Genomic DNA, 25840 nt, shown 5'->3' on the forward strand with positions numbered 1-25840 from the left:
TACTGACATAGTAATATTTACGAATAAACGAAAAATTTCAAAATGTTTTTAACTTGATGGATTTTTTTTTAAATCAACTGAGAAAAGCTAAGTTATTTCAACTGTAAATTAAACTAGTTAAGTTCATAAGTTGATTAGAAAATAAACTAACTAGTTAATGCCCACCTTTGCATATAGGATAAGGGTTAAAAAAAACATTGATTTCTTGAATAAGATGCCACCCATCATAATATACTTGTGACACTTAGCTTGGTGTTTTGTTTATGGTGATTGAGATAAGGGATATTTAATTTAATTGGTCACGTCACCTGCATTTCCTTTTGAGTTTACGTAGTGGAGTTCCGGGCAGCGAGAAAGCTCTTTTATTAGTGGGTTAGGGTGATTTTCTAGTCTATCAAAAAAACGTTTGTAAAAAAGTTACTGCAGATATACATACGGATAACCCTAATACAGTATTATATATAGTATCCTTTATTATTTGGAAGTGTATGTTTTTTTAGTGTTCTAACTTTATAGGTATTGAAAATACATTTTACTTAAAAATGTATATATAGAGAGCCATAATAGACGCGTTAAACTATTAATTCAGAGGTTTATCTATAAGATGTATACAATATATATTATATAGATAATAGGAAGGTAGAAAAATAAAATTTAAGTTATGTATTTACTTCGTGAATAAATTGTTCTTACAGCATTTAAAAAACAAATTCACAATACTTTTTTAATAACTGTTCGAAGTTCAAATTTTGACGACATTTGTATGATTTATTTCAATGATAAAGGATGATTACTTTATTATACTCAATCAAAATATTGGAGCAGGATAGGATACCAATCACTTGAACTTTATCTTAAAACGTTGACCAACTCGTAGGTACTTTGCACAGCACACCAGTCTCTCGAGTGAAGCAATTTACGTGTAGGACGTAGGTCTTTGTCTCTACGGTGTAGAAAAGTGTATTATTATCTATAGGTACCTAGGTATCTACTTATGATAAATTAAACGCATATTAGATTATAATTATTAACATAATATTATGTAGATACGCATAATATAGATTATATACATTATAATATAATGCACTTAGTTAATTTGAAACTTGTTTAAAAATGTACCATTTACTAAAAATACCTACTATACTATATAGATGTAGTATACCCAGTGTTCGGATTAGATAAGTACTCTTTTTATCTAGATAAAGATAAACATAAATACTTTTTTATTTAGATAAAAAAAAGATACAATTATTTTTTAAATGGTTTTAAATTTAGGTATATTTTAGTTGGGCACTAGGAACATAATAATAATGATATAAATAAAAATAATTACATTATTTATAAACCATAAACTTTGTTTGAGAATCTGTATAAATATTTAAAAATGCATTTGTACAATTTTGCGATTTTTATTAATAAAAAATGTATCTAGATGAATTTATTTTGATTAGTAAAAAAATTATCTAAGATGACCTATTGTAACTATCTAGATAAGATAAAAGATGAACAAATAATTATCTAGATATTCATCTAAATAAATTTATCTAGATAAGTCCGAACACTGAGTAATGAGTATACTATAGTAGGTACTTATTCATACGTCAGTGTTAATATCTATAGCAGACTATCAGAAATCAGATTTCAACGATTTTTGAATTTTTTTTTACCTCACTTTTATTTTTAATTCCTTAATATAATAAATAAACAGTAGTGCAGAATACTTTCCTAGAAATATTTTTGTAAAAACATCAAATAAATCGCATTTTAAATATTCATTTAAAGTTTAGATAAGTTGAGTAATATCAACACATTTGTGTCGGTTCCGTAAAAAAATCTGTTTCCGTCTGCCATATCGTTTCCGCCAAAACTAAAATAGATTTAATTTTCGTTTCCGCAAAATGTATATTATGTACCTACCTATAATATATGTTACCACTTGTGCGAGTACAAGTTTAATTGGAAACCACGCGATTAAGGAAAGTAATATGGTTGAAAATAATCAATTAAAATAGTAAATATATACATACTAATAATACTATCAAAAGATAAACAAAATGCGCAAGATATGAATATATAAAAATTGTGTTCAAAAATTATATAAATATAATAAATTTAAATATTAAAAATGTTTAATACACTTTAATTGTTGATATAAACATTATTATTATAGATATAAAATCAGAGGGGAGCATTATTTGCATAGATATCCGATTTATTAATGACCTTTCAAATAGAATATATTTTTCAAAATCGTGTCGCCATATTTTGGTAATCACTCGTTAGTCCACGGAATCTCAAAACCAATTTAATTTTACTGGCCACTGTAATATTATTATAATCATTATTATACTGCAGATTATAAAATGAAAATCTACATAAAAGCGTAATACAAGGTGTAACCCGAAAGAACTGACCCCCAAAAAAAAAAAAAATTGATGCTACTTAAACGTAAGATAAAAATTGTTAAAATTATATGATTAGTAAATAGTTTTAAGAGTATATCCACGTTAACAAATTTCCAAAAAAGTTATTGCGTTCCAAATTAATTTAATCAAAAAAATATTAATATTTTAACAAATTCTAAAATATAAATTATTCGACTAAGATAAATGTTTTTACCATCCAAATCGTTCATATAATCAGATTCACAAATTGGCTATTTTGAATTTATTCAAAAAAATCAAGTCAAATTAAAATTTTTTTATTTTCAGTATTATTTTTTATTACACCTGTAGCACAAGTGTCTATACATAATATACTAGTATAAAAAAAAAATTTAAATAATAATTAGAACAAAAGTCAGTTCTTTCTGTTACACCCTGTATATGCGCGAGTAGGTTATACCAACTGCCTACCTACTAGTGACTCGTACCTATAGTGAATCGAGTTAATTAGTTAAATATTTTTTTTACAGCGCGAGTCGTAGCTCTTAATTTTTCACTTTTCCGACGACGGAGATTAAAACGTAGATTTATGATATATCAGTATTTTGATGTCCTAATCCCCGCCCCATCACATCGCTCCCTCTTCAATTTTGTAAAGCCGCGTGCCACAGGAATAACAGCGAAATCTGCAGCAGCTCACTTTTAATATTACAAGTCGTAACCTTCGGCCTCCTCTTACATATGTGTAGCATCGTTCAGTGACCGCGTCCACTGCGTATAAGCCATTATTACTGTATATACTAGCTTAGGTACGCCCCACAAAATGCTAAATGTTATTATTACTGCAATTTGTATTTATATAAGACGAGCTCACAACGCGCCGCGACCGCTTATCCACGAGGCGTGACGCCTGTTGAGTGTGTTTGTGTGTGCGGTAGAGTTGGGTTTTAATGTGCCGGAGAAAACGGCGTAAATAAGTATATAGTCGTCGTGCAAAACGCGTACTATATGGCGAACCGGGTGGAACAAAGAAAAATAATATTATAATCTATCGTTTCATTCACGGTCCGTCAGTGTTCGTCTATAATGTGTTTATACACTCGATGAGCTGTTCTATACCACTCGCCCAAGGCCCCTCGTTATACGATATACGCGTCGTAATAATATTATGATCGTCCGAAAATAAAATACGATAATATGTCTTCACTGATTCCACTCGTATTTCGGTAGACAGATACATAATATCGTTCTTATTTCTTCAAATATAATAATACATTTTTGTGTTTATTAACACTATATACTTATTATGCATCCGTCCAATACAGGGTCGGTATAAACAGGCCCGGGTTAACACTATCGCACAGTCAGGCATGGGCCCAGAGCAAAGATCTGGGAGGGGGGCAACAATTTTTTTACAACACAAATACAATTATAATAAAATATTATAGGTACTTTTTTTTTTATTAATTTGAAAATGTTGTCATAACTCATGAACTCAGTAATAGTACCTAGGTATAGGTAGTCAATGTGATAAATAAATTATTGATTATTTAATATATAAAGCGTGACAATGTGAAAAGAAGTTTAGATTTTGTTTATTTGTTATTTAATATATCACTGTCCACCATGAACTAAGATACATATAATAATATATTGTAATTATATTATCAGATATATATGTGATTTGAAATATATATTTACATCAGGATCTGTAGAATTATAAAAAAATATGTCTGAGGGGTGGGGGGGGGGGGGGCTGGGCCTCTAGGCTCTCCCCTGGATCCGTCCCTAGGCACAGTATCTTTAGTGCATACACGCAAATTCGAAATCAGTTTTATAGGCTTCAACTGAATTATTTACCTTTATTTTTATTTCTTCGTCGTTTAAAATCTATTCAGTTAAAAACTAAATCTTTTGTCTAATCATAAATAAGTATTTTTGTTTTTCCATTTCTACGATCAATTTATCAGTTTAACATAAAATGTTTGAATTTTGAATTTATCTCTAGCACTCATTTGATCACAGCATCAATTGACATTATTTTAACTTGCCATCATTTTCCATAAATAGTGTCTACAAACACTATATTATACTTATTATGCGCCCGTCCAATACGCAGAGTCGCTATAAAAAACAATTGACATTTGACATAAATATGTTTTTGGCCTGGGTTCACGTCTTTTTTGTCTGACTGATTTTTCGCAAGGTTTTCGTGGTTATACGCTTATACTTATTAACAAAAACATGTTTTGTTGGTCTGTATGGTCCGTCTGTGTTCGCCTATAATGTGTTTATAGTACTTTATACACTCGATGATCTGTTCTGTACCGCTCGCCCAAGGCCCCTCGTTATGCTATGTACGCGTCGTAATATTATAATCGTCCGATAATAAAATATAATAATATGTCTTCTCTGATTCCACTCGTATTTCGGTAGACAGATACGTTTCGTTATTATTTCTTCAAATATAATAAGCGATTTTTGTGTTTATAAACACTATATACTTATTATGCACCCGTCCAATACAGTGTCGCTATAAATAACAATAATATTTTGACGTAAATATGTTCTTGGCCTGGGTACACGTCTTTTTTTTTCTGACCGATTTTTTGTAAGGTTTTCGTGGTCATGGTTAGGTACTTAAATTAACAAAAACATATTTATGATTTTCCTTGTAGAGGGAAAATATATCGAGTAGCGTGCTATGGTTTTTATAACGATAATATGCTCTATATATGTATTATACGTCTTTTAAGATTTGCAGGTAGGCTTACATCTCATAATTCTTCCCATTTGGAAGGGGTGGAGAGGGGTGCTTGCAAATGTTTGCACCTGCTGGGCACCAGATGGTTCAACACAGTGGTTTTAGGCATTCCGCAAACACATGTATATTATATTTGTAAACATTGCATACATCTATATATAGCTATAATATATATTTCTTTAATAATTTCATGATTTCTGTTTTGAAAGTAGATAGATAAATATTGGTCAAACGCAATGTTACTGTTGAATATTCGACGAAAACAAATTTTACACAACTCTTTCTATGCATATAAAAAAAACTGAATCTGTTCAAAAAGTAGAAATTTAAACTATAATAAAATAAAATATATTTCAGAAAGAACACTCTGCAAAGGAATAAAATCGAACAATCCATAAAATAATGAAAATACCAGATGTAGACTGTAGATAGATCTCATGGTGACTTACAATAAATGTTGAAAGTATATGGAAGGTACCTATTATAAGCAAAACAATTTTTACTATAGAAAAATGTTCATTCATTTGTAATACAATTTTTATAACAATTGTATCTCATTTTAGACCTGTATTTTATAATATATTTTGGTCGAAGCCACCAAAACGACTGTAATAAATATTTTTGTACCTATTTTACATTTAAGGGAATTTAAGACAGGGTAAATCTACTTCCAATGCCGTGCAGATGCCTGGCAAAAACCAAAGGTCTACAATGGACGACCGTTATGCAAATACACAATTTTCGACATATTTTCTTAAAATTTCTGTCAATAGATTTAGAAAGATCCGTAGTGTTTAGACCACTTTGTTATTTCATAGGTACTCGTTACTTTTTACTTTTAAACACAAAATGTTAAAATATATGTATAGTTGACTCATGACAAATTATATTTTTTTTTATATATTGTTACCATCGGTTACAAAAAATAAAATAGGTAGTTATTATTTGGATTTCATTTTAGACCTGTATTTTATGTTTGGTCGAAATTACCTAAAGAACTTTGTTTAAGTGTAGCATAGTGCAGTTAAGTAACTACAGCTTACATTTAGCGGAGTTTAAGAACGGGTAAATCCACGGGCATTTAATTTTTACGGACAACGCCGAGCAGGATCGGCTTGTAATAAATTTATAAATGTCAATAAACGTCAATAAATCACAAAACGTACGTTAAGCGCGTAGTATTATATACATTTTGTTCACTTGGCACTTTCAGTACTGCTGGCCATTATATAAAATGTTTGCTATGTATATAATTTATCCACAAGATCGAAGAACTCAGGTAATGTATACAATACCAAGACAGTGTTTACAATGACCATATATTTTACACTTGGACCGTAACATAAATAATATTATATTTATACGCGTGAGAGTTCTGCGTCAGTGGTTCTCAGCAGAGTATGAACCATTACTGCGAATGGCTTGTAATTTTAATTATTAGTGAATTAGTAGATATTACTTTTACAATGTACCAATACCTTTATATGTCATATATTTAAAAGATTTTTGTTCTTTGCACGCGTGTTCGAACACGTAGGTACAATATATGTAGGTAGGTACGCAATGCAAAGGTGGTCATTAACTAGTTAATTATTTACTTATAACTTAACTTTTTTTAGTTAATTATTATTGTCATGCAGTTAAGTTAGTTTTATTTTCGTGTTTGCGGAACCAACTAGACAATACTGATTCGATGAATCTTTTTCGATTTTGGTCATTTTTTTCGGATTATATATTTATATATTATAATGGTAATCTAATTTTTTACACAGTATTAAACTCGATGACTTAAAAATATTGTAACTTGAAAAAAATTCATTTTTTTGAACTGAGGTTTTTTAAGTTTATTTTTTATCCCAACTTTAAACTTATCTAGTTAAATTTGTATTTGTTAAATTTTTAACTTAACTGAAGGTAATTTAACTTGATTAACTTGACTTGCCACAGTTAATTATTTTCATTAACTTTCCCACCTTTGGTATGATGTATTATAGAGTCTATAGGGTTGAAAGCAAGGCTTATGGATTTAATACTATGAATACTATGAAAACATCCCCTTACCATGCAGTTACCTTAGTATATATTATTCCTAAATTATTTTCGGCACCTTTTATGCAATATTGAATACAAGTTCTAAAGTACTCTCTGGTTGAAATAACTAACATATGGCTTTGGGCAAAATCGATCAACAGTAGGTATCTAATAAACTTATGTGATTATATAGATATTTTTAAACCTCCGTGAAGATAAAAATTAAATTTATTTAAGAGGATGTCAGCGCACTATTTGTTTTCTCTCTCTGACCCACGCACAACATAGATAAAACGCATTAATGCAGAATCATTTTTTCTAAGAGTAAAATCACTCATTACGAAACAGATAGAGAAAAATATTTTTGAGGGAATTTCATATCGATTTAATATTTTATTGTTGTTTTACTTTGTATTCGGCTTTCAAAAACATAGAAAAATTAATTCTGCGTAAATGCGTTTTGTTTATGTAGCGTGTGGGCCAGAGAGAGAAAACAAAAAGTGCGCTGACATCTTCTTAATATTAAGTATATTATATAAGTAAATATGGCTTACATCTACATCAGCTGGTCATCGTGATTTTAGAATCGTATAATTCTCAATTACAACCAGATATTATTTAAACAGGTGTGAAAAAACCTTTGGATAGTAGGTATAGGATTAATAGGCAATAATTAAAAAATAAACTTTAAACTCATGTGTTTGTCGAACTACTTATTTCGTGGTTTCACTTATTAATTTCAGGTCATACCCTAATTGTTTTAAGTACCTACACAAAAGCTATTTTTCTTGTCAAATTTAAGTTACTTCAGTTGTCCCTCAGCCTACAGGACTTTTGGCCTCAGGGCTCAGGCTCAGGGTGATCATTTATTTATTATACAAGCTAGTAAGCTACATCGATGTGTTTATTTTTTTTTTTATTATTGTATCTGTCATCTTATTTTGGAGTGGACAAATACTTTGTTATTCAACATTGAGAGTGTGGCAAATTTAACCAAATTAGTACCTATACCTATAAGGTACTTTAGAAGGTCAAAAGTATAAAGTACCAGACTTTACAGAATAATCGGAATAAAATATACCTTTCTCATTAAATACGGTTTATCATTAAACTCAAATTTAACACATCCATTACACTCATTACAGTGATCTACTCAAAAGGTATACTTGATGACTACTGTATGCAGCAATGCAAATTCCCAGGTTTTTAATAGTCAAACTGTAAATGGTATACATAGAGTATTAGGCAACTAAAATTAAAACACTTGTATATAATATTAAACAATATGATTCGTTGTCCTGAAATGTTCATAACATTAATTTTTAGATTCACCATTCACGTCTTAAGAAATATAATATAATACCCACGTGTATTATTGTAATTAATACAATTTGTTGTTATAGTGCTAGTGTCATCGATGGGTGGCTTCTTCCATCAAAAGTCTCATTCGTATATATTTTATCATCATTTTTCACATTCACTTATTGTTCTTTACAGAATATTAGATTGTAAATATCATATATAGAAAATAATATAATATATCTAATTGTCAATACTTACCTATTGAATTGTTAATTGTATTTATATTTGTCTTTCATAATTTTTTTAAATAGATATGTTTTTGGGCTAGTTACAACATTTTTTATTCCAACCGATCTCCGAGGCCGATTTTCGTAACGCTTTGTTTACCACCAATGAATCACACAATCAAAAAAAAAAAAAAAAAAAATGTAATTAAATTTCTAACAAAACAGATTTATAATTCCTCAATTCAATTTTCCTTGCAGTGGAAAAATATCTAGTAGTAGGCATACTACTTATAATATTTGTTGAAATAGATTATTTCCCCTAAATTTGTGCCTATGAATACACTCTATTATGCTGTATAAGTATGACGTTAATAATATATATATATTATATAAAAGAAACGAATCTATAAATTAAATATTATATTACCATAATAATGAAATAATTATTATTAATACAAGTATGGGTATCTGTATGAAATTATTGAAATCAATAAAATGTAAAATTGATCAATATGCCTTTTTTAAGTTTTAAGATATCTGGTTTGACCTTCCATTAGTATCGGCCTGGGCGCCTGGCACACCAAAGGCCCTCGGAAGCCCTGTAAAAAAAAATTGTGCCAAAAAATCACGTACGGTTAAATATTTCGAAAAATACTTTGCTCCCTATATGGACCAAATCAATTTAACAAGACCCTAAAAAAAAATATAAAACAGAAGTGCCCCGGCAGGAGCGGACTGGGCCACTGTGCTACTGTACAATTGCACAGTGGGTTGGTGTCACATTATGTTCCATCGGCTGGTACAAATTAATCCACCTGGTATAATATTATTATTGTTGATGATTTTTTTGGACCTCTTCTATTTAGAACACCTTGGTAAACGGTAGTAGACCAACATGATCCACTCCACTCAACTAAACTTTAAATACTTATAACTATAGGGCCCGAATTTTAAGGCAAAATGCTTTATTATTTAGAAATCCCCTGGCAATGCTTTTCAAGTACAACATCCGTTACATACATCAAATAATTGAAAACTTAAACTTTTATTTTGCATTTTTATCAGTTTTGACGTTTTTTGAGCAACAATTATTCGAATTTTTATGTAATTTTGTAAATTTTTACTTTTTAGTGCACATATTTTATACATGGTATATATTTTTAGATTAAATTTCATTGGAACATTTAATTAAAAACATTTTGTTTCAACCATTCATAATTGGTCGATCTGGTATTATTTATGAATTCGATACGTCGTAAACGTTTTTATCTAGGTATCTACAGTTTAACGGCTGTTATATGCGTTCAGTTATAAGTAATTGGTAAGTAGGTGTTACATCATAACCATATTACCGCGTTTATTTCATTAAGTTCGTATTTTTGTTTGCTCAAGAATTGTTAAAACAATTTTTCGGTCATTTTGTAAGGACATTATTATACGGTTAAAATGCATTTTTGATATTTTAGGGTGTTTAAATCTGAGCCCGTGGTTATGAACCCATAAACATTAAACTACTCATCAAAAATTTGATTTTAATACATCGAAATAAGTACTTAAAAAAATATACTGCTTTAAAATACTAAAAATTTGTTTCAACTTCAAAATATGTAAAAAAAAAATATGGCTATTGCCTGCAATGACTCAATACAATCATTATTAAGATCTGTCGCTTCAAGTACAACTAAATAAATAGTTGTACCTAAATAAGTTTACTATGAGTTACCCACACAAACAAATATAATTATTCCTTAATTTATCGTCTAGGTACCTAAGTAATAATGATCCATCTATCTATCAATCTATCCATCACATTTATACTATACCTACTCTACATTTTATCTTTTATTTATGATTTAAAGTACAATACAAATAACAAAAAAATTAATATTACTTCTAATAAATTTTAATTTTAAAAACATTTATCACCTGTTGATTATAATAATATTGGCCAGTAACCTAAAGTCAAAAATTAAGTTCTAAAAGTTTACGTTGTTATAGTATAGGGCCGATTTGTTTTCATTAATAGTGGGCAGACTGGGTCCCTGCAGTCCACCACTGGGCCTCGGCCGACACTGCCCTTTATATACAGTAGCCACTATTTAGATAGCTTTTCAGAAAATGTTTTGTAGGTATTTTGTAATAATCGTCTGTGTATATTGCATACATTCGTAGAAAACCTGAACACTTAAAGGCAATATTGTTCTTGAAATTGTTCGAAGTAAGTATAGAGTAAGTATAGTGCACCGTGCAGCTGCAGGTGTATGACATATTATTTGATTATTACCTATATTATATTGTATAATATTACGTATCCAACGGGTATATTGGAGCGGCTGATTGACGCACAAGTTAGTCGTTCTATTACTTATATAGTAACAGTACCTATACATAATTAAATAATATTAACGTATTTCTTTCTTACCGCAATAGCAAAATCTAACGCAATCTTTTTTCCTACTCTTTTACAACAGCGAGTTGCAATTTTCTTTATTTCGTGGAAAATCCAAACACTGCCGCTGCAGCCTGCAGATCTGCAGTCATAATATTATTAGTCTAGGGCCCGGAATAATATGCACTAAAATGTACGAAATATGCATGCATTTATACACCATTATCGTTCAAATATGCACTTAAAATATGCAAAAATATGTAAACAAAAATGCATTTAAACGAATAATTAAATTAAGAGCATTAGGAATACGTGTACCCATTTGTAATGGTCGCATTATATTAGATGATTTTGTTCCATATTTTTTGATTTGAAATGAAATCGCGGATTTAGACAACGGTATGGTTTGTTCATATACCTACATCGAATAAATAGTTTTTCCTTAATGTTGACTCGCCCGGAAAAACCAACGAACAATAGTAAAACAAATGGGTATGAAACACTAAAATACAGAAATATGCAGTACATATCAAAAAATATAAAATATGTGAAAAAAATGCATTTTGAAACCATTCTACCTATATATGGAACGAAAACCCGTAAAACACAGAAATATGCAGTACACCTTGAAAAATGAAAAATATGCAAAGTAAAACTTTGTATCCCAGATCTATTGACTATAATTCAAACTTGTAGCTTATCCAGTTACTTTTTGGACTGTTAGAAAAAAAACATGCAAATACATATAAATCCGGGCCCTAATTATTACTTATACAATGATTTAAAAAATATTATACTCTAACCGCATGCCGCCGCCGGAGCACGTCGTGTTATTATTGTACAGAACGGTCAAGTCCCCCGACGTGCAAGCACTCCAGCCAGGATCTACGCCTCGGCAGAGCACTTGTTTGTCCGTTCGACGCAGTGGTTATTGGTGAGTGGTACCTAATAGGTATATATACCACAGGGGCCGTGTGCGTTGCGGCGTGGAGCGTTCGGGTTTCGATTGCTCTTCGTGTCGTCCACCGTCCGTCGTCGAACGCGTATCTGCAGACGGCTGCGCAGGTATAATAATAATGTCTCTAAGCACGCGTATTAAATGAAAAAAAATATAGTATTAAATATAGGCGTATCGTGATTTTAATCGTTATTCGTTTTTTAAGACTATATATCGATTAGTATACACTTTATTATATATACGTTTATATATTATAATTATATTAAATCATTGTCGTTCGCTATACAACGTCGTCATTCCCGATCGTCTTATATTTTCGGTAAACATTTTGTATGCATAGTATTTATATTGTATCCATATAAAAATGGCCGAAGTGTTACGATTACCGGAGGACGAGCGCAAGAGAACGGCGCAATCCGCTAGGCAAAAAGCGATTAAATTCGGGCGGACTCTGGTGGGAAAAAAGGCCGTGATCAGCAAAGCCATCGCAGACAGTTGGCACAGGAGAAAAGGACGTAAAGTCAAACCGTAAGTCACTGCCATATACGTTTACTACGTTTTGAGAGTATTTTTTAAGGAAGTGTTTATGATTTTAAAATTTCATGTACACCGCACTGATACGACAAACGTGTTCGTGAGAAATAACAATTACGATAATATCTCGCGTATTTTAATTAACAATAATAATTAATAATTGTATAGCGCTAAATATTTAGTGTGGTGGAATGAAAAAAGTACCTAGGTAGGTATACAATTTTGCTGTTGCCTGTTAGGATTGTATGTAAATTGTCTATATATACGAACGACGTGCAAGTAATTATTTTTGTCGTAATCTTTTCAGACTGGAAGGGGTATATAATTACAGTAATTTGATTTTATAATATTCTAAACGTATAAATACATTTATTTGCAGTCCATTATATTATAACGATACAACCATACATAATAATATTGGCATAATAAAATTGTAATAATTTGATAAATATCAAAAAGTTTGTACCTATAGATAATTCGTAGATTTATACCTACTTGTATAACGTTGTATATTAGTTGTATATTACAATGTATTTGATAATTTTGTATTATTATGTATAAGGGTAACAATAAATATAATATATAATAAGTACCTATTTGTACTAAATTACTATAATACTGTAGGAAAAAATTAAAGTCTAAACGTAACCATTAGCAACGAAATCAAACATAAAACCATAAATCAATATGTTTTCTAAAATCGTTTTACAATACATCTACTTATTTTATCATAATACAATATGAGAAGGCTGAAGGCATACAATATTTCTCCTTGAATTTAAAAAAAAAAAGGTACGAAATCTGTGTCCTTTATATAGAAGAACGCACCCTCCAAACAGGTTTTTATGGGATGCTGTATTATAAACATTCTGCAACAGCTGAAATTGTGTTGTTAAACGTAAAAATATGTTCTACCTGAATATTTAGTAATATTATACGATGAGCGTTATTTAATTTCACATACGAGAGTATGTATTTTAGACTAAAAAATTGAGATTAATCGAAATTGTTTCAAGTTTTAATATTATTGTATCGTAATAATTACTGCCCGAAATTATAATATGCATTTGCATATTTGTACTAAGTGTATGAACGTCTAGGGGTTTTTAAAATGTCCACGGTTCATTTCACACTGAATTTAAATACCAAGTTTTATATTGCATATTGGTTCATAAATGCATATATTTAATGGGTTTTTAATAAATTATCTATTTTAATTTAAGATAAATAAATTTTAGTAGGTAACTTCAAAGGAGAAAAAAATCGTTGACAGTGTCTCCTAGAAGAATAATTATCATAATAATAAATTATTGTTTTTTTTTTGTAACACTTCTTCCGAGATCTGAGCACGTATACCTAGATAATATTATATTAACAACAATAAATCACATACACCCGCATTTTGGCATACTATGTTGTTACTTCGACTGAGTTCGACGTGCACATGAATAAGGCAGTCTAACTCAATTTTACAAATTTTTTTTTGTAACTTTAATATTTACAGATTTTATTTTTTTTTATTTTGATGGTGTTTTTTTAAGTTTTCTGAGAGTCTTAGACATTGTATTCTCAACAATCTAAAATATGAAAAATAAAGGTTATAAAATATTGCATTTTGATTTTTAAAGTATTAACATTTTAACTACCTATTTAAATATTCTTTTGTTTAGAATATCTAGTAGGTACCTACTTTACTTGGTGTAAAAATGTGTTTAAAAAAAAAATATCACATTTTATAATGTGTAACATAATATGGGATATAATTGCACTTTTTCCTTGCATATTTGCATTATATTTGACACTTATTAAATCAGCTGGCTCTAGAGTAATAATGAATTTAAATCATATATTATAGTATGCGATTTGAAAAATAAACTATATTTTTTTATGAATTCTGCATACATCAAGCACGATATAGTATAAAGATACGTATACTATACACATTTTAAATTATGCTTATCGTATTTATATTTTATTAAAATGTTGAATGTTATTGTTAAGATAATGAATTATCTGAATATTTCGTATTTTCGTGTCCAATATTATGTTATTATTATCAATGTGCGGTCGGCTGTCACGGTATAGGGTAAACGGAATGAATTAAACATGAAATTAAAATTCGCTATCACGAACACGCACCTGGGCATTGGTTAGCACATTGTTGGATTGACTAAATTATATTGCACGATGCATAATTTATTTATGACAAATGCATAAATGCAGCTGCTACGTGTAACCGAATTGAGACATTTTTGTGTTTTATAAATAAAAAAAACTACACAAGTAACATAGGTAGGTACCTATATTCGTTATTCGGATACACTGTTACATAATATTATAGCTGATTAATAAGTTAACTTAATACCTACTATAGGTACTTAGTAAGGGTAGAATACTTCTATTAATTGAATCTCAATAAGTCAAACACTTCAATAACTATTATTAGATAATAATATTAACTGCGTTGCTATCCGTTAGCCATTGCATAGGTTAGGTGGCTGGTGGCATATAATACATACAATATATTATATTGTATGTATTGTCGCATAATATGCAAAATATAATAATAAATTATATATTTATAATTTTATTAATACGTATCCATTTGTGATTACTAATTACTTACTTAATGAACAGCGAACACTAAAATTACGGGAATTCATCATACTATATCCACTTTTCGGAGTGACGCGAAAACAGTCGATCGAGAACCAATTTACTACCACTGACCGATGGAAAATATTGTGGTTACGGTAACCATATTCATAAAGGCGGGTTCACAACTGCCCGTGTCGTGTCGTGTAAAATCCTTTTTTCTGATTGGTTCACCAAAATGTGATAATAAAATATGATCGTGTCGACCAACACGATACCGCGATTACCACGAAGTTGAATTAATTCAATTGTTTACTGTTATCTTATATATCTAATACCTATGGTATCTATTATATTTTGATTAGATACCAAGTTGGTATCGTCCTGATTCGGAATATCCCCGAAGAACGAATTGAATTCACAATTCACACGACATGACACGACACGGGTAGTTGTGAACCCGCCTTACCACAAGCCGGATTCACACCTACATCGTGTCAACAAATCGTATTGTGATTGAACATTCTTTTTTATTATCATGTAATAAACTAATAACCGAGTATTGGTGTACTACCGATAATTGACAACATCTCAACTTTTAAACCAATAGGGTTACCAGTTGTAACTATAATAACCACGCTACCTCACGACACGACACACGACGTAGCTGTGAATCCGACTTACTGATGCGACCACTACGAATTTCGACTGTGGTATATAAACTCTACCATATGTTGACCAGTGACCAAGCATCAATACGAGCTTACCACAGTATAAATTGGCCGAGGTGACCACTGCAGTCTACATAATATGGAACTCGCGAGTGGAAAGAGGCTATTATACACTGTCTACGTATTCCATGCGGTGGTTAACACATTACCAAAATATACTACATAGCCCATCGTAACGGTGATTTATGGTTATATAAATGTGGTTATTATGATGACTTGTGAAATCGTAGTTCTACCTAAACAATATTATTTAATTTGGTGAATAACGAGAAAATTCTGAGGCAGTGTGATAGAAACTTAAGTCATATTGTACTGTAACCGTAACCCATATCCATATCGTAGGATTCACAATTATTGGTTATGCTGTGTTGTATAGTGGCCCGCGTGTAAAATGATTCAATACGTATAGGTAACAAAATGTTGGTAACGCATGCTTCATACAAGTTAAATATTGTACGGCGAGTTCAGAGCTGTGTACACACATCAAAAATAAATACCTAACCATGATATTTTGCGGTGGACGGTCTTGGGAAAACCTTCGCCGCCTGCCGTTTTCTCCATGTCCGTCTGACTCATCTCGATCAAACCGTTTTTTTCGGCACCATCCCGTAAGTGCGTACAACCTGCAGTGCTTGAATTGTTGAATTGGTGGGACTAGTGCGGGGGGGGGGAGGGGCCGCGGAGCACTCCTTCTTTTTCACAAATATTTCAGCGTTCCCCTTCTTGTTATTTTCTAATCAATAAGAAATTTAAATCTTCGCACATTTTTTTACATTTTTGCATCCCCCTTCTATTTTTTTCCAATTCATGCACTGCAGCGTACCTATAACATGTGCAGTGCGTCTGCGAATTTCGATCTGTTCACGCGAACGTTTGCGAAGCCATCTCAGCGAGCTACTATACCGAGTCTTGCAGTTGAGCCTCTAAAAACCTCTATCCCGAAGGAATTTGTCGTCTGTTTTCCGAAGAATACGTGCCGATAGGGTGGCGCGTTAAGGTAAGACGCACTACAAGTTCTTGAAGGATTAACATACGACACTTAAACCTTGCCAAAAAAAAAAAATGTTTTCCAGCATGGATGTTGAACGACTTATTAGTTATTATTCCATATTATTTGTTTGGTGATAGGTTAAGTTACCGTAGTGGTGTATTTGGCATTGACTCATAATTTATTATAACAATATATATATATATATATTTTTTAATTTAAATAATACATATTTATCAATATTTACATATTACAAAGACAAAATTACATAATTTATCTACCTTCTTTAAGCTGACGTTTGTGGTGAAGACAGAGAGTTGAATATATAGATTATAAATATATTATATTTTATATTTTATAATTTAAAATAACAGACTTTCTTAGTATACCTACAGTTAAAAAATAAATTAGATTAGAAAAAACGAAAGATTATTGTTATTATATAGATAATTTGGGTTTTATATTTACAAAATATACATTATATATTGTTAAATATTAAATAAATGATGGAAATAAGCATTCAAGTATAAGTTTTTTAACATTTAAATTTTAAGCTCTTATTACAATAATTTAATAAATAATTTAATATTATAATAATATAATTATTATATAATATTATAGCATTTGTTTTTAATATATATCTCTAAAAAAATTATATGCTATATTTCTACTAGTTGGTAGTTATTGTAAAACAATATAATATGTAACCAATGACAACCCAATAAATAAACAACAAAACGTGAACTAAAAAAAAAAATATATGTATATGACTCAGTGTGAGGTACCCTTTGACTACAAAGAGGGGTTGCTATAAACACGCTACGATGGTATTAAGGTATCTATTGGTACAATTTTAATTGAAAATAATGATTTTTGAGTCTATTAATTAGAGACAGATAAACCAACATTCATTTTTATATAAAAAGTCATTTTTTAAGCATGCCCACCCCCATTTTTCCTTTTAATACATTCATACAAATTCTGACTTTTAAGTTTACTTACCCAAAGACCATATTTCCAATTTCTGATATTTTTTGTACAACCTACTCAAAGATTGTTCTGTAGAAATACAAATTTACATTTTTCAAATGCCAACTTCAAATGATTTTGCAGATGATTTTATTGAACATTTTTATGTACCTACCTATCTAAATCAAATTTATAATGTGCAGTTTTTCAGTTATTAAAATGTTTATACTAAGAATGGCAATCCTTAAAAACGGTATTTAAAAATATAAACAATACATATTGTAGTATTACCTAGATGTAATATTTAATAATAATCTTGCAGGAAAATTTCTAGAAATAATTTATTTTGATAGATCAAATTATGATTGTAAAATCATCTAACCCCCCATATATCTACTTATTTCATTACCATAGCATAGTATAGTATCCTTGGTACAAAAGTTATATAACTTAAAAACCACACGTTAAAATTTTTATTTGGATACATAAAATTATTAAAATATAAATAAATATATAATATATAAATTTATCTGCTGAAAGGGGGTTCCTATTAGAAAATCAAAAGTTTATATTGTCAGTTGTCACAGGGTAGTTGTCCTTAAGTGGTACAAAAATCATCAAATATTCAAAAATATGGTGTTTGAGATGCATATTTAAAAATTCCGAAAGTCAGAATTGGAATATATGCATATTTTAAGCACACACATAGATTAAGCATGCTTAAAAATTCACATTGTATATAGATATACCTGGGCAAGCCTGGGCATAACCGAGTTAAAAAGTTACGTTAAGTTAAGTTAATTTAAACTTTTTAAAATGTAATTTTTAACTAAACTGATTCTTATTGATATAAACTTAATAAATAACGAGTTAATTTTAATCAAATCCAAGTTACGATAATTTATAAATAATTAAATAATAAATATAACACAATTATTATTGGTAATACATGTTGCGTAAACATTTACTTTTTATTATTTTAAACCATATTAATGGCTACTTATAAATTAAAAAATAATTAAATAAATAAGTTAATTATTGTAAGTTTCTATTTAACTTGTAACTTAACTGAGTTAAAAACAAATTAGGATAACTATTAAGTATTAACTGTAAACTTTTTAAATCATTTTCTATCGACTTAACTTAACTCAATTAAAAACTATCATTAACTTGCCCAGGTTTGGATATAGGTAGGAATGCGGTATTTTTTAAAAATTAATTAAAAATTCCCTGTAGTAGAAAAATAAATGACAAATATAGTAATATTAGGTGAATGGGCAGTGTAGGTGTTGTTACACTCCCTTCCATCTTGAATGAGTCTATTTATTTTAGGTATATAAATATAATAAAATTGTAAAAAAATATTTATGCTACAATATAAGCCATTTAGCCGGCCATTCTTTAATAGTAATATTAGTATTAACTATTGACAAATATCGAGCTTATATATTTCATTTTGTATATTAAGGTTAGCTGGTCATAATACTTCCCCCCTGAACATTTCTGGCTACGCACCTAGATCAAATCAATTGTCAGGTATGTAAAAGTCGAAACCTTCTATATAACACAGCGACTTCTCCGGTTTTTTTTTACTCTTTGTTTTATGATTAAAATGTAAAATGTATAATAATATTTACAACGGTCTGTCAATTAACGACGAAAAGGTGGAATTTATTAATTTTAGATTCCGAGTGAAGTTAAAATTGTGCGGTTCGCATACAAATGTGTTGTTCGTTTACAGTCGTTATGTTAATTATTTTTTATCAGAATCGTGTGTTTACTTGCGCCTTGATATACGCATATATAATATAAACGGCCACTCATTTGACACTAGCGTGTTGTGTTGTATGACTCTATTCTATCACGGGGAACAAGATAATTCGTAAACACATAACTATAATAAATTGTCATAAATTATTATTATTTGTTGCGCGCAATATTTGTTCGAGCACACGACAATACGACATGGATATTATATTATTATAATACTTTTACGAGAATAAATATTGTGGTCCGCATAGCATTGCATAGTGTACGATATAAGTACGACTTTATGTTGGTTTAATGTTATTTTTAAAAACGAAATCAAAAAGTAACCGAGCCGGATTTAATTATAATTAACACACATGACGATGCATAAAATTACTTATATCAATTTGGATCTCGCCAACCTAACCTATACATAGAGTTAATAGAACATGATAAAAAATTCGTGAACGGTTACGAGATTGGTAGGTAGGTAATACTATTAATACTTCATAGGCGCACATTATAACACACAAAATTCTAAGGAGTGTTGCTGTTATTTACCCAAAGTTTTACCCCTCTCCCCCACACCTCCCAAAACAATGATCAAAAATCAATTCTGCATTTCTTACCACTGAATATTTAGTATAGTCTTAACATTATAACATTATTTTTTTGTTTTTTAAACGTTTGATTAAAATATTTAATTATAATAACAAATTAGTAGGTAGTTAATAATAAAAATAAAGTGCTATCTACATAAATTATTTCTGAGAAATTTAAATTGACCACATAATGGCATACGAAAAAAAAATCATAATATAAAGAGATAAAATTCTATATGTGAGGTTGACAAAATTGTTGTTAACACGGGCCATGGAGCCGACATGATCACCTTGTTAGATTAATAATAGATATTTGTCTTAGTACCTATGAGCAATAATACAAAATCAATTATCATTATGCATAATGTACTATTGTCATCACAACATACATGGATTATTGATGAAACAAATTATTGTTATATAGTGCTGGTGACAAGAAGTATTCTCACTGCAGTAATATTATTTTGTAAAATCGCTTTACCTTTATCTTAAAATGACAACACGTATAGTAAATACTACTAGATAAGTTTTATTGTTGACAATAATACTGTTAGTTTTTATAATTTTGTTTAAGTAATTAAATAACTGCATTTTTTTTATACATTTACTTATAGGTAAATGCAAAAATAATTAGTAAAAAAAAAATAAAAAAAAAATCATAACATCTTATATATTAACCATATTTTAGTTTAAAATAAATGGGGGGGGGGGAGGGGCATTAAGCGCAATTTATGATTGGAATTTGACCGTATAATATTATTCATTTATGAGGTTTTACCGATCAATTTATTGTGAGAACTAAAAACAGACTTAATTGAAATATTAAACATTTTCTATAGGTATAGGCTTTACGTATTCATAAGAAATATTCAAAACTTTAATAGGCAGTTAATACTTAATTATTAACTATACCTAATACTAAAATGGTATACTAATATTATACTATTCGACCATTCGTCGTACTCGCACAACATATTACAGCTATAACACATTAGCTGTGTTATTATTTTCATTGTCTTCTAACGACCTTCAAGTAGGTAGGTCCGAATTCAATTTTCACCGCGTAGAAAAAAAAATAAAATATATTATCAAACAAGTAACAACAATAGTAAATTGAAATTACACAAAAAATCGACCTAAATTATTTTAAAGCCGATTTTAATCTCCTTAATAACATTAGATCTATAATATTGTAGTTGGGATTTTTTATTCGTAGTCGAATTATTTTTCTTTATTGGAATACTTAGGTAGGTATACCTACTACCTATATTTAATATTTTCATTTTTTCAAACATTCAGTTGAACGTAAAGTTCCCTCCCACTTGAATATTCTTTGATATTATATTTTTGAATATTACCACTCAATTTATAATAAATTATGGTTTTCGTGACTCGTACTAACAGCTGTGAGCTATTATTAAATCGCTGCACAGACGTCAACAGACAGTATACCTACCTACCTATATGTACCTATATAGAATAAATGTCAGTATTTTACTGGTTAATTTTTTCTTCTTAGGGTCACGACTTATACGATATCGTAATTATATATTATGACACGAAAATCAATTTAAGCATCATAGGTTCAAGGACCAATAGATGCTTGAAAATAAAAATCAAAAAATACTCAAACCATTATTATAATTGATAATATATATGATAAGTCATATATTGCATTATTGTTTTTTCGTGAACTTTTTTTAAACGCATCTAACTATGGTTGAATAGCTTAAGAATTATTTAATATATTATTTAATAACAAATGATAATGCATTTTCCTGTATTATACATTATAGGTAGTATACTTAAGGACTATATTGTACTAAGTATGTATAATAAATAATAGTATAATATTATAATTTGTTATGAAAACATTTTTTATATAAGTTATTATATACAATGAACTCACATGACAGCAGCTTTTAGAGTCTGAGCGGAACGATGAATAAATTGCGATGGTTTTATAATGGTGTGTTTTTTTTATTTCTGTGTCTGTAATCATGTTTTGTAACAGTTAAAATGTTTCAATCTCAACTTCAAGGTGGTTTTTGTTAGCAAAATAGATCTAGTCGAATTAAACAATAATAAATGACAATTCCAAGGAAATTACAAAAAACCAGGTAAACTGAAAAAATAAATTACATATAAGCGGGATTATTTACGCAACACTACCAGTTTTGCAATGTTTGCTAGGATTTAAAAATAAATAACCGTAGAAACTTGACATTTTAATCATGCAACAATTACATTAACATTTTATTGATATAACATAATTTTCAAAATATTTTGGCTATTTTTAAATTATTATTAGACATTTTAATATCATGATCAAGTTGAAAAAGTTTGAAATACAAGGTTCTTAAGTTGTTCTTACTTGAATTTAAAAAAAAAGTTTTCCGCGAAGAGATTTATTTTTTATGAGCTATTTAAAATCAAATTTTGATGGAACTAGATAATGAGTACATTCAAAAAATAACGGTTTATCGTTGAAGGATTTTAGTAATTTTTTTTATATTATTACTTGAATAAAATTAGCATTCTCGCTTTTCATAATATTTAGATTTACAGTACACGTTGGTTATAACGAAATGCAAGTGACTATCAAATCGGTTCGCTTTAACAAATATCAACTTCGTTCTTAATTTCTTATAAGTAATACGTTTTAAATTATAATAGTTTATAACCATATAGGTACATACAACAACAGGTATTTGACAACATTTTAAAACCATAATCCTGCAAGACAAAACTATATAATCAAATCTGCGTTATATTATATTTACTTCGTCATCGATTCATAATACGAAAGTGGCGAAGGATTTTTTTTTATATTTTAACCTAAAAGCGAGCATAATCAGTTACGAGAATTTTAAAACTGTAAATTTCTATTATTTTATAAATATTAATAAAAATAACCGAATGAAAAAAGTTTTAATTGAATATTAAAATAGTTGTCCGGAAAATTTAAAAATTAAAGGAAAACTGAAAGTGTTTTATTGATTGACTGACTGATCAACGTAGACTGTAGAGACTAAACTATGTAGCTAGAGACTTGAATTTTGTATGGTACTTTGTACCATAATTTAAGGGTGCATTATGAGAGAATTTTCCAAAATTCGCATTTTGAAAAGGTGCTCACACAATGATTTTAAGACGGAATTCAAATTTTTTTTTTGTTTATAAATGATTGCCATTGGTTACATCTTACAGATTATAATAGAGTAAGATTAGAAATAATAAATAATTAGTAGAAATTATTAGTATTTTTGTTGCAATAAATGGTTCCCTTTAGTTACTCGGACAGATGAGGTAAAAGCATGCATCAAATCGTCGAGTTTATGGCATCCAATATTATAAATTTTATCTTAAAACAAAATATATGATGAGTTGAATGTGAATGTTTGTAGCTTATATACAGTGTGTCTCGTAAGTGCCAGATCCCAGGCTTTATTTTTTTTTTGGGGGGGGGGGGCATGGAAGGGGTAAAAGTACAAAAAGTATATACATTTGCTACAAAATTGGCTAAACACAGTGTAAAACAAAAGGAAACTACGGTGATTGGGGGTGGGGGGAAGGAAATGCCCCCTTTGCCCTCCCCCTGGATACGCCACTGTGTCTCGTGAGGATAAGCCCATTAGCCGTAGATAGAGACTCACTTCTCGGACAGAAACCGGTTTTTGCCATTTTACATATTATAAACTAAAAAAAATATTAAAAATTATTAGTTATTAATAAATGAAATTAACATGTTAAAAAATCAAAATTTAAAATTTAAAATTTCATATACCCGGCATAACTAGCTCACAAATGACACGATTCCGGTACTTTGGTTCATAATATATTGGTACGACAGTGATGCAGCAGTGTGCATGAATACGTAGAAGTTTGTTTTCGTCTTTGATTCCATTTAAATACGACACAAATACCATTGCTAAATTAAAATTTAGTTTTTATTTAGAATACAAATAAATTATTAACCGTTTTAACCATTGGTCGTTTTATATATACATAGGGTTTACACCCTACCACTTGTGTGTAACATGCGTTTTATATTTTAAAATAATTGTAATAAGAAGTAAGAATACAAGATAGTTTTTCAGACAGTAATTTTTAGAAAAAATTATTATTTTAATTACGGATAAATAAACAACTAAAATAATAAATCAATTAACAATATACAAATTATAAAATATTTTGAGATTTCAATATTTTACGGTTGTAGTCATACCAGTGCACTTGATAATATTACTATAGTATAATATATGTTTTATAACACTATTTTTTTGTAAACAAATTATTAGATGTTCATGTACAAATGTGCAATGAGATTGATTTATATCTTTCAATGTATAATATATGTATATATATTTTATGATGATAGATGATTTGGCTCTGTTACAACTATTCTTACAAGTACATGTATATTTAAGCATATTAATCAGATTGAAAAAAGTAATTATGTTATTTTATTAAAATATGACAATAATATGTTAATCATTAAACGAAACATACCTACACATAGGTAACTTAGGTTATATTATTGTACCTTAGTATTATACATTAACACTTTCATATACAGTACTTGTAAAATATCTATTTAAACCAGTGGCATATCCGGTTTTTTTTGGGGAGAGACGGGGGCAGGTAAAAATAAAGAGTACTCTTAATTGTAGTTTATAATACGCAAGAAATAAAATATTGAAAAAAATTAAGAACAAAAAAAACACATATTATTATCATTGCGTAAAATAAATACATCCATCGCTCCGCTCAGAGTCTAAAATTAATAGAAAAAAATGTATGTGTAATCACGATCGAGATGTAAAACTAAATTTTTCGGCCAGTAGACCTTCATGAGTTTCATTAGGGTTTAAAAAATGCTTAAAATTGTATGTATATTAAAAAAATTTAAATGTTAAACCTTTTTCTGCTCGTGCTTTGTATTACAATTTTTGTTTTGATAACAACCCCCCCCCCCCTCCCTTTAAATCGAGCCGTATTTTTTCTAAATTATAAATTAGTCTATTGAGAGTTATTTAAAAATCATACGAATCAATTCAAATTATACGAAATACAATCACATACAATTTTGTGGAATCGTATGAAGTAAAAAATGAATAATGTGAATTATTGGAACATGCGATTAAATAAAAAGAATAATATAGATGGTTAATTTACGTAGAAATTGTTTCAATATTGTTTTATGTGCCCCGGGACCGTGCCCCTCCTGGCCCCCCCCCCCTAATCCGGGCTTGTGTATGCATACAATATGTACCCATAATATACATAGATTAATCATAGGTATATATTAAAATAGCAACAAAATAATATCAACATGCATTTTTGTTTTTTTTTTAATCAATTGCTTATAATATTCTGCAGACCGGTGACTACATATAAGTATATAAAATAAAAGCACCATAATAATATTATATATTAAATCGTTATTAATTATTTAATATATATATTTAATACAATGAATGCCAATCATAATTAGTGTAATACCTATACTCAGTACTCATATAATTATTGCTGTTTTTAGTTCGATCTTTCTGTGTATAATGTAAGCCGCGTGTGAAGTGCCTGTGATTAGAATCTTCAACTTGTAATGCTTATA

The 25840-nt window shown here is 29.2% G+C and overlaps 1 protein-coding gene across 2 annotated transcripts in view; it reads left to right on the forward strand.

Annotated features, from left to right (window-relative positions):
* Window positions 1–12339: 12339 nt before the first annotated feature.
* The window catches only part of LOC100160584 (protein unc-13 homolog 4B), a 55538-nt gene continuing 42037 nt past the window's right edge, over window positions 12340–25840 (forward strand). Inside the window, exon 1 of one of the 2 annotated variants that reach the window (XM_001946481.5) lies at window positions 12340–12583. In XM_001946481.5, coding sequence (XP_001946516.2) covers window positions 12420–12583 — 164 coding nt within the window. In that variant the 5' untranslated portion in view covers window positions 12340–12419. Of the gene's footprint in view, window positions 12584–16746; window positions 16913–25840 lie in introns of those variants that run through there. The other variant, XM_016806002.2, reaches the window with a different exon arrangement.

The sequence above is a fragment of the Acyrthosiphon pisum genome, chromosome A2 (genome assembly GCF_005508785.2).
Source record: "Acyrthosiphon pisum isolate AL4f chromosome A2, pea_aphid_22Mar2018_4r6ur, whole genome shotgun sequence".
In the NCBI taxonomy this organism is placed as follows: Eukaryota; Metazoa; Arthropoda; class Insecta; order Hemiptera; family Aphididae; genus Acyrthosiphon; species Acyrthosiphon pisum.